This window comes from Brassica oleracea, chromosome C7 (genome assembly GCF_000695525.1).
Source record: "Brassica oleracea var. oleracea cultivar TO1000 chromosome C7, BOL, whole genome shotgun sequence".
Lineage (NCBI taxonomy): Eukaryota > Viridiplantae > Streptophyta > Magnoliopsida > Brassicales > Brassicaceae > Brassica > Brassica oleracea.
In genome coordinates this window covers 16,899,794-16,913,569 of record NC_027754.1, presented here as the reverse complement: position 1 = coordinate 16,913,569, position 13,776 = coordinate 16,899,794, and the positions used below count along the sequence as shown (strand labels likewise).

The 13,776-nt window shown below is 35.5% G+C and overlaps 1 protein-coding gene across 1 annotated transcript; it reads left to right on the top strand.

Annotated features, from left to right (window-relative positions):
- Positions 1-10,879: 10,879 nt before the first annotated feature.
- LOC106305477 (auxin-responsive protein SAUR68-like) lies at positions 10,880-11,164 on the top strand. Its single transcript, XM_013741841.1, has one exon. The coding sequence runs from the start codon at positions 10,880-10,882 to the stop codon at positions 11,162-11,164; it is 285 nt and encodes a 94-aa protein (XP_013597295.1).
- Positions 11,165-13,776: the final 2,612 nt, after the last annotated feature.

Below are 13,776 nucleotides of genomic sequence, written 5' to 3'. Positions count from 1 at the left end.
AGAGAAATCCACCATTTTCATTATTGAGGCAAAGATTCACCGGAGATATAACCGTGGAATCCTCAGGTCTCCATTTGTGACTCTCTTAGGTTTTCTTAGAGAGAGATGAATCACCGGATAACCATGGATTCTGGCCAGAAGCTTGATGTGATTCATTCTCGAGGCATATGAAGTATAAACGGAAACAAAGCAAAGAGATATGAGCATCGAGATTCAAGGGTGAGGTGGGTTTCAATTAGTGAAGGGAACAGCCAGAGGATGATACATGGGCCATAATCATTCCGGAGATAAACGTCGTGCCGTGGTGGAACGTTAACGTATAGATCTGAAGGAGAGGCCAAGCGAAGCTTTTCTTTCGTCGATAGAAACAAAGTCTTTTTGTCTTGGTATAATGAGGAGATTGTAAGAGTTGACTAGATTAAATAAGTAGGCCAGATATGGGCTTTTGTCATTACAGTGAAGAATGTAGTAAAACAATTGGGTTGGTAGTGGGTTGAGCCAGGTTTTAACAAGAATGTAAAAAATTGGACAATTATATCGGTTGCTCATTACAAACATTTGATTTATTTGGATTTGCATATGATGTGTAATGTTTTTTTTTATCAAGAATTGAAGTTGACTACAACAAGAAACAATGGCAACTGGTAAGTGACCAAAAAAATGAACCGATTAGATTTTTTCATTTTTTACTTTTTGTTTGCGTAAGTTTAATGAAACTAAAAAAAATCAATATTTTCATACCTTTTTATTTGTAATATGTCATACCTTTTTCTTATGAGAATTTTATGTTTTCTTATTTTCTTTTATAAAACAAACAAATCTAACATTTTAAAATAACTAACAAGTGGATGCAAACCTCTTTGAATGTGAATGTGTAAAGTCAAAAAGTAAGCTGAATCAGTCGCGGATAATTGTTTATGAAACAAAATTAAGAAAAACAATATTTACCACAACAATAAAAACTCAAATCTACTTACTATATATAAAAAGTTGAGCAAACATTTAAGAAAATATTTATCATTTCAATCATGAAAATCATGTCATGCTAATATAAAGTTATAATCTCTAACAAGATTAATAATAAAAAAAAAAATTTAGTTAGACATATGCGAAGATGATATAAAAATATGTTTTCACTATAAAAACATAACAAAATATAAAAATAATAACTAAGCTAGATAGTATAATGTCATAAAATATATTTGACAACAAACAAAAAAACAAAAACAAGTTAGAAAAATAAACGAACATCAACGTTAAGTAAAATGAATATAATATCCATCATCACTTAAAATTTTCTAAAAGAGAAAAATCATTATTATACACATCTATTGCAAATGAAAATCTAAATACAAACCATAAAATTATACAAAAAAAATAAAAATATAGATAACAATTAAAGTATATCCCGTCCGTAGGGCGGGGCTACCCTAGTATTCTATATATTAATGCAAACAAGAGATGCCTTGCGAGGGTGGTTATTGACCCACACACTTGCTGAACAAGCACAAGATCTTATCATTAAGATTTTAGCATAATTTCGAAAACAAGGAACAAAATCGACAAAATATTCTTTTCATTTATTTCGCCTAATATGCCTTGCAAAATAAGCAAAGATAGTTCTTCTCAACTAGGGTTTTGTCTCTCCACTATATATTCTACCCGAGTTCAACTTCTATTCTACACATTCTTTTACGACTTACCTTACAAAAAAACTTGTCTGCTAACAAAAGGTTTCATTTGATCAGCGATCTTAAACCCTTTAAGGATGTGTGGCGTGTTCAAGTGAAACTGATTCACTCATGGATACAAAATCCACCTTATGCTGATGAAACATTAGAAATAGTTTTAGCTGATCAAACTGTTAGTTCTATAATCTTTGTATTTTTTTTTAATTATAATATAGTAGATGTTTATCTCTGATACAATCATTTGTTATTATTAGGGTGAAAAAGTTCAGTGCTCGTGCATGTTCTATAATCTTTGTATTTTTTAGAATTTTAATAAAGTAGATGTTTATTTCTGATACAATCATTTGAATGTATTAGGGTGCTAAAGTTCAGTGCTCGTGCAAGAGAACTCTCATTAAGCGAGTTCAACGTAACCTTACTCTTGGAAAATGACGTTGTTTTATTTTATAAGATGGAGTTACTCTAGGAAAGTGCATTTGTTTTTATTTGTTACAAGCTATATTGGATTTTGTCTTTTAAGAATTGAAATTTTATTTGTTTTTGGTATTGTTACATAAACATTGATTCCCAAGAATCCTTAAATGCATTATTATTCAACCAATACTATACAGTAAACTAAACTCTAACTCAACGGTGTATTTTCTAATCCTATATGACTCTACAATTTTTCATCTAAAGTGATACCAATGGCATATTCTGTTACCAATAACTTCAATCAACATTCATCAAACAATCTCCGGTTACCCTCCTAACTACCATTTTTCAGTTCAAAGCCTAATTACTATATTGTTAAGCTATTAAAAATACACTAACTTGGATACGGATTGCATCATGTTTTGTCTCTCTCCCATGTCCTTCACCTCATGACAAAGCTCTGGCTCTTTAGATGCCCATCAGACACCTGCTCATAAATATATGTATAGATAAAACATCTGACTATATGATAGACTTTAGATCTATGTAACTGAATAATACTCTTCTCTTATTGAATAACGAAGTACAAGATAGCTAGCTTTGTAGTATGATCTTGAGCTACACTCTCATGGCGAGTTTCACTCTAGATCTTCAATCTCATCACGATTGAGAAGTACAGATTCATAACGTCCATAACAAACTACAACAAAGCATAAGCTCTTCAAGAATTACAGACTCATCTTTATACTAACTCTCAGCTCAACTAACTGTTGTAACTGCAAATACTCTTCTCGAAATAGAAGCTTTCCCCTCCTTTCTTATTGTTCAAACTTCTTTACTTCTCAACACTCCTCTTCTGCTACTTCTTTTCCTCTGTTCTTACGATAGTAAACCTTCTTGAGCCTATCAATACTTCCCCCAACAAAATCCAGCTTGCCCTCAAGCTGGTACGAAGGAAAACAAACGCGGAACTCCTCCAATGACATCCACGAATCTTCAAGTGATGACCTCTCACGCCAATGAACTAACAGTTCCATCTCTCCCTTCGATCCATAACGTTTTTCCAATACCTCCTCCGGTTCCAAAGGTTCCTCTGCTGCAACAATAGCTCCTGGTGGTAAAGCGGTACTATGTTCCTGTTGACCCAACGCCAATTTCAACTGAGAGATATGAAATACAGGATGAACATGGGCCTTGTCAGGTAAGAGTAGCTTATAAGCGGTCATCCCCACTCTTGCAATGATCTTATACGGTCCATAATATTTAGCAGCTAGTTTTTGGCAGAAACGTCTTGCTACTGTTTTCTGTCTGTAAGGCTGCAGCTTCATGTAAACCATATCACCTTCCGTGAACTCAACATCCCTCCTTGACTTATCGGCCTGCTGCTTCATAATCTCCTGTGCACGTAATAGATTCTGCTTCAAGTCGTCTACCATCTCATCACGTTCACGTAAAGCAACATCAAGCTCAAAATTATCCGTAGAACCATGTTCAAAGCGTAACAAAGGAGGAGGATCTCGGCCATAGAGGACTTTGAACGGAGTTGTTTGTAAGGACTTGTGGTATGTGTATTGTACCACAACTCTGCCCATGCCAAGTAAGCATGCCAAGACCGTAGATGAGAAGAACTGAAGCACCTCAAATATGTTTCCAACATCAATTTAAAACTTCAGACTGACCATCTGTTTGCGGATGAAAAGCCTTACTATACTTCAGTGTAGTCCCAGCTAAACGAAACACTTCCGTCCAAAATGAGCTTAAGAAAATCCTATCTCTGTCAGATACAATGCTCTTCGGAAATCTGTGCAAACGAACGATCTCAGATACAAACCTCTTTGCCACATCTAACGCCGTAAAGGGATGTTTTAATCTCACAATATGCGCAAATTTTCTCAAGCGATCAATCACCACTAAGATCACATTGAAGCCATTCGATGTCGAAGACCTTCAATGAAATCCATATTGATGTCTTCCCACACACGATCAGGAATAGATAGAGGCTGAAGTAATCCCGCAGGTGAGAGTGTAGAATGTTTATGCGTCTGGCACACGCTACAGGAAGCAACATACTCTTGAATCTGCTTGAACATTCCCTTCCAAAAGAATGAGCACTGCACACGTTTAACCGTCTTTAACACTCCCGAGTGACCACCAAATTTGCTGTCATGTGCCTCATGTAGAATCACATGGATGAAGCGTGATGATTTCGGAATAACCAGGCGATGCTTCGACCACAATCTTCCTTCAATCACTTGATACTTCTTAGACTGTAAATCACCAGCTTGAATATTCTTAATAGTCTCTTGTAAGGTTGTATTTTCCATAATCTCCTTGAATAGATCTTCCCATTGTAGGACTGTTGGAACCGTTAAATATAGTAATAATGTAGAAACTGACATTGACCGTGACAAACCGTCAGCTGCCTTGTTCTCCAGTCCCGGTTTGTAGAATATCTCAAAATCAAACCCCAAAATCTTTGTTAACCATTTGATATTCAAGATTCACCTCCTTCTGTTCCAACAAAAACTTGAGACTACGTTGATCAGTATGGACCTGAAATTTCCTGCCCAAAAGATAATGTTTCCATTTACGTATAGCCATCACAATTGCCATGAGCTCCCTCTCATAAGCTGGTTTTAACTGTTCCCGTGGCGTCAAGGCATGACTAAAAAACGCTATAGGCCGTTTATCTTGCATCAATACTGCTCCCAAGCCAAACCCTGATGCATCTGACTCAATAACAAATGTTTTGTCAAAATCCGGCAAGGCTAATACAGGGGCATGAACCATAGCATACTTCAGTTTGTTGAACGCTTCTTGTGCTTCTTGTGACCATAAAAACTGATCTTTCTTCAATAACACTGTCAGTGGTTGACCAATACTGCCATAGTCTCGGATGAACTTTCGATAGTACCCTGTCAAACCCAAAAACCCAAGTAGTTGTTTCACTATCTTCGGTTCTGGCCATTCTTGCATAGCACTGATCTTCGCACAGTCTGTCGCTACCCCCTCAACCGATATCATGTGACCAAATACTCCACTGGCGGTACACCAAAAGAACATTTCTTCTGATTCGCGAACAACCTCTGTTCTCTCAAGACTTGTAACACTAACCGCAAATGTTCTTCATGAGACTGATGATCCTTGCTGTAGATCAGAATATCGTCAAAGAACAACAAGACAAATTTACGGAGGAAGGGTTTAAAAACTTTGTTCATCAACAGTTGGAAGGTCGCCGGTGCGTTAGTTAAGCCAAACGGCATTACTAAGAATTCGTAGTGACCTTCCACTGTTCTGAACGCTGTTTTAGGGATGTCTTCTTCCATCATTCTGATTTGATGATAACCAGAACGGAGATCCAGTTTTGAAAACAAAGATGCCCCATGGAGTTCATCCAAAAGTTGATCAATAACCGGTATAGGGTACTTGTCCAGCACCGTAGCTCTGTTGAGGGACCTGTAATCAACGCAAAAAACGAAGAGAACCGTCCTTCTTTTTGACAAGTAACACCGGGCTAGAGAATGGGCTAGTACTTGGTCGTATAATACCAGACACTAGCATATCGTTCACCATCTGTTCCATTGCCACTTTGCTGGCATGTGGGCACCGATAAGGTCGAACATATACTGCAGTAACTCCTGGTTTCAACGTAATTGCGTGTTCATTTCCTCTGAGTGGAGGTAATGAAGTTGGAATCGCAAAGACGTCTCCAAATTCTTGGAGTAGCAGTGAGAACTTTGGTGAAATATCTGGAGTCGACGATGTAGCAGTAGAAGTAGCAAGCATCACTTCTCTTCCTGACTTGCTAGCTCTAAAGACCGGTTTCAATGACTTGAAGGAGAACTTGGTGCAATGTAGGGTCTTCTCCCCAAACAATGTCACCTTGTTCCCATTATAGACAAACGAAAGGACCTGCTCCTTCCAGTCCACTTCGCACTTGCCTAAGGTTTCAAGCCACTGAATACCAAGTATCACATCGACGTTTCCCAGTTCTAGAGAGATGAAGTCACTTATGAAGTTGGTTTTGTTTAACTGGAAAGTGACTGCTTGGCAAGTTCCCACAGCGTTCACAGTCACTTCGTTTCCCAACAACACGTTCAAGCTGTTATCTGCAGAAACTTTCAATCGCAGCTTGTCCACAACCCCGGGTGAGATGAAATTGTGGGATGCTCCGCTATCGAGCATGACTATCACCTCTTGATTGCATATGTATCCCCTCATCTTAGGTTTGTTTGGGGATTCAATGCCCAAGTACGAGTTAAGCGACAATGTGTGTAGAACTTGTTGGTCTTGCTTATTCTGTAGCTCTTCTTCTTCCTTTGAATCAATAACCTCAAGCTCTAATCCATTGATCACCGTTAACACTCGTAATTGGCGATTTGGACACTCCATCCTGTGAGCTGGGGTCCAAGGTGCTTGACATCTAAAGCAGACCTTGTCTTTTCTCATGCGATCGAGCTCTGTATCCGAAAATTGTAACCTTGGTCTCGTGTTGGCACGTTGAGGATTCTTTCTTATCTCCTGGAATGCTTTTCACATTCTCTCATGTTGGTTTATTGTAATAGTTGCCAGCACGAGCATTGTTAGAATGACGTTGAGATGCTTTGTGTCCTTCACTACCAGTCGCAGAACTAACCACTTTACCGAAGGCTGTACTCTGCATCTTCAATACCGCCAGTTTGTGATCAATCAAGCTTACTGGCTCCTTCATGCGGATCACCTTTTTCATTTCTGACTTCAGGCCGTTGAAGAACACCTTAATCAAGTTCGTTTCATCGATCTCTGTCACTTGATTCCTCAAAGCCTCAAATTCATTGACGTAATCCACAATGTCTCCTTCTTGCTGTAAACAGAACAACCTTGCAGCTGGATCATTATCAATTGGACCCCCAAATCTGTCTAACATCCTCCTTGTGAATTCTTCCCAATTCACAAACGGATCACTGATAATCTCCCCATTAAACCACTGCAACACTGGACCTTCTAAACTCAATGATACCAGATACAACTTCTCCTCTTCATTGTAGTTCCCATACCTGAAAAATCTCTCAACACGAGATATCCAATCGAACGGTAATGGACCAGAGAATACATGCATTTCAATTTTCCGCAGCAACTTATCACGATTCGCAAGAGTTCCTTGTATTCCCCGATAACCTAGCTGAGTTGGAGATCTTTCCGGTTCAGAGATCATGATTGGTACCTGATCAACACGAGGTTGTGAAGGTGAGGCAATCTCTTTCCCAGGTCGTTGGTTGAAGACTGCTGTATCTTCTAGTCGAGTCAATAGATTCGGGATATCAGTCATCTTCTTCTCCAATGTCTCGAATCTTGTAGTTGATTCGACGCCTATCGCTTCGATCTTCTTTTCCACGAAATCGACCTTCGTAGTTATCGAATCTAACCTCGTCGTCGTCGATCGATCGCTCCGAGCCATCGTATCGTAACAGAGCTTCATCATATCCATATCGTCTTGAATCCGCTGGAGATCCATCGATTTCGTTGGCTCTGCAACTGTCGCCTTCTCTCGATCACTCCCGTTCCTCATCTCTACCATCGCTCTTCTGAATTGGTGATTTCGACCAGTTTCGCCGCACCAGTGATAGACTTTAGATCTATGTAACTGAATAATACTCTTCTCTTATTGAATAACGAAGTACAAGATAGCTAGTTTTGTAGTATGATCTTGAGCTACACTCTCGTGGCGAGTTTCACTCTAGATCCTCAATCTCATCACGATTGAGAAGTACAGACTCATAACGTCCATAACAAACTACAACAAAGCATAAGCTCTTTAAGAATTACAAACTCCTCTTTATACTAACTCTCAGCTCAACTAACTGTTGTAACTGCAAATACTCTTCTCGAAATAGAAGCTTTCCCCTCCTTTCTTATTGTTCAAACTTCTTTACTTCTCAACACTCCTCTTCTGCTACTTCTTTTCCTCTCTTCTTACGATAGTAAACCTTCTTGAGCCTATCACTATAATCTAGAAACTAAAGATCTAACTCTACTATAAGACAATTCAAAAAAACTGTAGTCATATACTTATATGTCTACCGCAAAGCTTCTGTATGAATTTGCTTCATGACCATCAGTATACAACAATTTATTTTGTTCTGTTAAATGAAAAACAAAGATTAGTTAACAGTTGCTATTTTACAAATATAAAATATTCCAATGAATTTAACCAAGCACGATCCAATTCTAATTGCTTCTGGTGTTCTTCGTACAGTTTCAAATCATTCCATTATTTGGTTGTTAAAAAATACATATTAAGTGGTAGTTATAGATCAAAAACAATTATGTGAGATTAGATTTACCTTTTTGTTTTAAAGATGGAACTACTGTCTACAAAATCTTTAAAATATAATATAAATTCACCTGGAGAGATCGTATGAGATGAAGTCGTCGGTGGATCTAGCAAGTTTGAAGATCTGATTGTTCCATGTCTAATATCTCCAAATCACTGTAAGATCTGCAAGTTCAATATATATCTAAACAAAAAACTTAATTAAAATACTTGATTAGGGTTACAGTTGATAACCTTGCATTAGCTCTTCTGATGGAATTAAATTTCTCGATCATCTATCTTTATAAGAATTACTTCGAGGTGCAGAATCGAGTACGTTTTTGTTTCTTCTGATCGAGGAAGATAGAGAGATCGCAGAAGATAGAGAGAGATAAGAGAACATCAACAGTTTGTTATTCCCGAGTTTCCAAAAAATGTTTTACTGTTTTCCGGGAAAAAAAAAATCTGTTACACATGAGCTTTTTAAATTATGGGTCTTTTTCAAATCTAAATGACCAAATAGTTATCTATTTAACACAATTTGAAGCTTCTAATTAAATTTTAACTATTTCAATATTATTCATAAATTTTAAAAATTCGTTTACAAATCTTAAACAAAATTTAAATACGTTATTTTTTCGTAGCCGTTGAATAAATAAATTTCCAAAAAAAAAATATACCTTATTTATCTATTTCATATATCATACTAACTCATAATTCTATATTTCATCATATTTTAATGGTTGTGAATTGAAATATGGCCCAACTTAAATTATATTATCCAAGTTCGGTTTTTCATTTTTTAAAAAGTTTACCGCACATATATTTTTGAATTACCTCAATTTTGTTGTCACAGTGTGCTCAAATTATGTTTCAGCAATATTTGTATTATGTGATATTTTTTTAATCATTTGTATTATAATTTTGATACATTATATAATGGTGTAAAAATTTAATTACATTACGTAAACAGAAAAAAAACACCCGTCCGGGCGGGTCCTGATCTAGTCTTTCTTTCACTCTTGTGTACATCATCAAAGATGAAAGAACTAACAATACTTATGCCTCATGTCTTCTCACCATCTATATGTTTAATTTAATTAACAATTTGTTTGTAGATATGGATGGCTTGCCTACTTGTGACCCTTATGACCACTGACAAGAACAAGAGAAGCATGTCTGTGCCTGGTGTTGCTTTGCCTCTAACCTTCTTATAGTTTCAATCCTTTTATATAATGCAACTAGATGACTTTCCGCGATATCGCATAATAGTATCATCTAAATATTGCTTATGGTAAATAAGTTTGTATATATTTAAATTTTATAATCATTTTGATAAATTAATTTGTTGATAAGAAATGGATAGAGAACTTGTGACTGGCTGATAATAGAAGAATAACATTAAATTTTATTACATTATATAAATCATCTTAACACAGGCATCTCATAATTATAAAAAAAAGTAACAATTAAAAAGAAAAACTAAAATATATGAGTTGTTAAAAAAAGGATGATTACTTAAATAATATAATGGGATGTAAATTCTCTTCCCATGTGAATCGAAGTTTTTGGTGGTAGAAAAGGGTGATAACAAGATCGATACTCGGCGAAATCGAGTCTAAACGCAAGAGATTCGAGAATAGAGGAATCGAGGGATTTAGGGCTCACGAGTCGGGAAAGGGGCTTTCAAAAAAAGGGGTCTTTTTTTAATCTTTGTTTATGAATGGTTTTTTTTAATAGTCACCTTTCTAATGTATTTTTAATTTTAAATTTACTTCATTTAATCATAGGGTATTTTGGACTTTATATTACGTTTCATTTCTTTCTTCGTTTTTTTATGTTATTCTAGTCATTACACAAGAAATATGTGTTATTATAAGTAACTAAGTTTGATATCATCTAAATATTACTTGTGGTAAATAAGTTTGTATATATTTAAAATTTATAATAATTTTGATAAATTAATTTGTTGATAAGAAATCGATAGAGAACTTGTGACTGACTGATAATGGAAGAATAACATTAAATTTTATTACATTATGTTAATCATCTTAACACATGCATCTCATAATTATAAAAAAAAGAAGAAGTAAAAATTAAAAAGAAAAACCACAATATATGAGTTGTGATATATATCTAGTATTTATTTCAAATTCAGAAAATAGTAAGTTTGAAAAGATTCTATTATATTAAAGATTGGATCAAGTAAAATATTTAGATTTCTTATCTTATTCCTTATTTCTACTTATTTTATAAAGTTTAAATAATTGTATACATTTATATTGATGACTAATTAATCAAAATCATAACAACATGACAAATAAGCAAAATTACCAAAAATCATGGATATCATAACAAGTAAGAAAGTTCACTTCTCAAATAATAGTATATACAACGCTTATACCATTACTCATCAATCACAACTTGCAAAATAATATATTCTTTTCTTTCCAAATTAGAGAATATTTTCCTCGAGAAAAGAATGATGAACACAAAGAAGCTAATCAAGATGGTCAAGAAGTGGCAACAAAGAGCAAACTTAAGCAGGGAAATAATCTCATTCCATAGATCAACTACTAGCAGCTCAACCTTTGTAAAGAAGGGTTGTTTTGTGGTTTACATGACTGATAAAGTCCGATATGCTTTTCTGTTATGTTACATGAGCAGCTCTATTTTTCAAGAACTCTTTAATATATCTGAAGAAGAGTTCGGCCTCCCGACCGGTGGAAAATTTTACCATTCGATTCAACTTGCTTGGAATATCTAATCAAATTGACCGAAATACGAATTGATAGATGTTGATTCAAGTTACCTTTAACGATGACAAAATCTTGAAAGGTTGTGTGAAGAATTACTGCTTTGATATGGATATTGCCATCATGAAGCCGAATCAAGAGCAAACTACATCGATTTTCTCCAAAGTTTAACTTAGTATTTTCATCACAATTTATCAATGAGATTGAGCTTTGTCTTTTTCTTCTCTTGTACTTCTACACAGATCTGTCTTTTGGTATAATTGATATTACGTGTATAAGCACACCAATTAACCTAATGTGCACACTACCACAATCGAATGGTATGTCGATGTAGCACTTTAGGATCGAATCCACAGAGACCAACAATTACACTTTATCTTTATTGGATTAATATTAAGTTAAAACAATAAGGGGGTTTCAAGACTAAGGTATCGTAACAAGCAAGTAAGAGATTGGTTTAAGGTTTTCATATGATTAAGAATGCTAGCCTAGGGTGGTTTCATCGGGTGTCAAACAGTTGTGAGCCAAACAATTATTCAAGTTCAATTAAAAGCAAGTCTAGAACTCAGAACACACAAATAGATCAGCCCACTATCGTGGAGCTTCACCTTTTGTCAATCGATCTCAGTATCTATACTGTCATTTGGACTGAGACGCGATGACAAACATTAAGATCAAGTTCGATATGTTCACAAAACACCCTAACATCTACTTTCGCTGGTTAGAGATGCAATGCTGATTCATTCAATGTCTAGCAACATATAACACTTTTGATGAATAGATTAAACATGTGATCAGATGCTAAATGACCAGTTTAACACAAGCACTAAGTGTTGCAATGAATGAAGACAATCGATTTATAACTTATTCATTTTTAGCCCACAGATCTAACACCCTAGTCTAAGCAAGTTGACTACTCAGCCATGAAGTAAGAAAACACAAAGATTGAAACTGAAGAATACATCACTGCAATTATAAAAGAAATATAGATAGGGTTCAGGGGGTTCTTCTCTAAGGGGAGATAGAAATCCTTCTCCTTTTACAAAGTATGAAATCGCAACAATGGAATTCTAGGGCCTGGTTTCTTCTCCAAAAACTAGCGTATAAAATAAATAGAAAGAGAAAAAGAAGATACATGGAAGCCACATGCGGCTAGGAGAAAAAGAATGGATGATTAGGGAAAATTTCGAAATAACTTGTAGTTTCCTTAAAAATCTCTGCCGCTGGAACATGCACTCGGGTACTCCGCTCGATCGGGAACAGCCATCAGACTGTTCTGTGTGAAAATCACCAAATTGCACTCTTTTACTCAAACTGGTACATCCTCCATCCAAACCAGCTCCAGACCTGAATGACTCGAAAATGACTAGGAAGACTCAATAAATACTTGAAAAAAAATTAGAAAACATATATACAAGATGTCAAAAACACTATATATCAATAATCATGTAACTAAAGTTTCATATTAATTATTATAATTTATTTGATTATCATTCTTAAACCATATCACTAATTTCTTGTACTTCAGTTGTATAGACCGAACTGCCTACAAAGTAACATACATGGAAACATCCGTGGAAGACATACCCTCTTGAGTCTAGTTCAAACTGACTGTGTCACAAATAAAATAAGTTCAATACTATCTCTCTGGCTAATTAATTTCGAGCTGAAATTGTCAAACCTATCTTTTTCACAAAAATATTTTTTTTTTAACATATGTACCAAATTAGTCTTCAAATTATGATCTTTTTAAACTTTCCACCTTTTTCACTTAGGTTCTTTCAAGTTTGTTAGATTTCACATTAGAGAAATTATAATTCCAAATTACATCAATATATATTTGATATTTCAGTTGGCGAAAAATATTTGTCTTCGGCAGATCAGTTGTTGAGGGGGTAGTAAATCAATCATGCCTAGTTGGTTGATTGTTTTTCTTTGTAATAAGAAAGATTTCTCATGCCAACTTTTTTATTCCTTATACCATTTATAAAAAAATACCCGGTGGGTCTACTAGCACTTTCACTAGTAGATTTTGTACATGTGATTGATATACAAATCATTAAACAGACTTTAAAATAGTTAACCTAGTAGTAATTTCAGAAAACAACTACAACATCAATTTTCATGTGGCATGACTAACCCCAAATGAATATGCTGGGACGTCAAACACTAATGTGATTATAGACAATTGGTTTAGATATGCGAACTTAATTAATTTATAAATAAGTTCCAGGCCCGAATTGAAGATGTTGATATTTTGCATATTTGCATTGGTTTAACCATCCATATTGTACATAATGATCATATAGATTAGGAATTTAGCAATTTTAGGATCCATATTGCATTCATGTGTCTTTATCAGGTATTAGAGTGACCTATGGAGTGATTGGAGGTGTTTAGAGGCATGAGAGTTAAAGAAAAGATGAAAATGAAGTTGGTTCGAGTTCAAGCCAGTTCAACTCGGGGAGAACCAGTGCGGTTTAGTTTACCCGCGTCGAGATGTCGAGAAGAAGAAATGAAGAACTCCTCGCGGGTTGAGCAACTCGGGAAGCAGTACCCGCTCGCGCCAAAAGACACATCAACGCCAGTCTCATGCGGGTTGCAACACCCCGAGTCCTTTTAC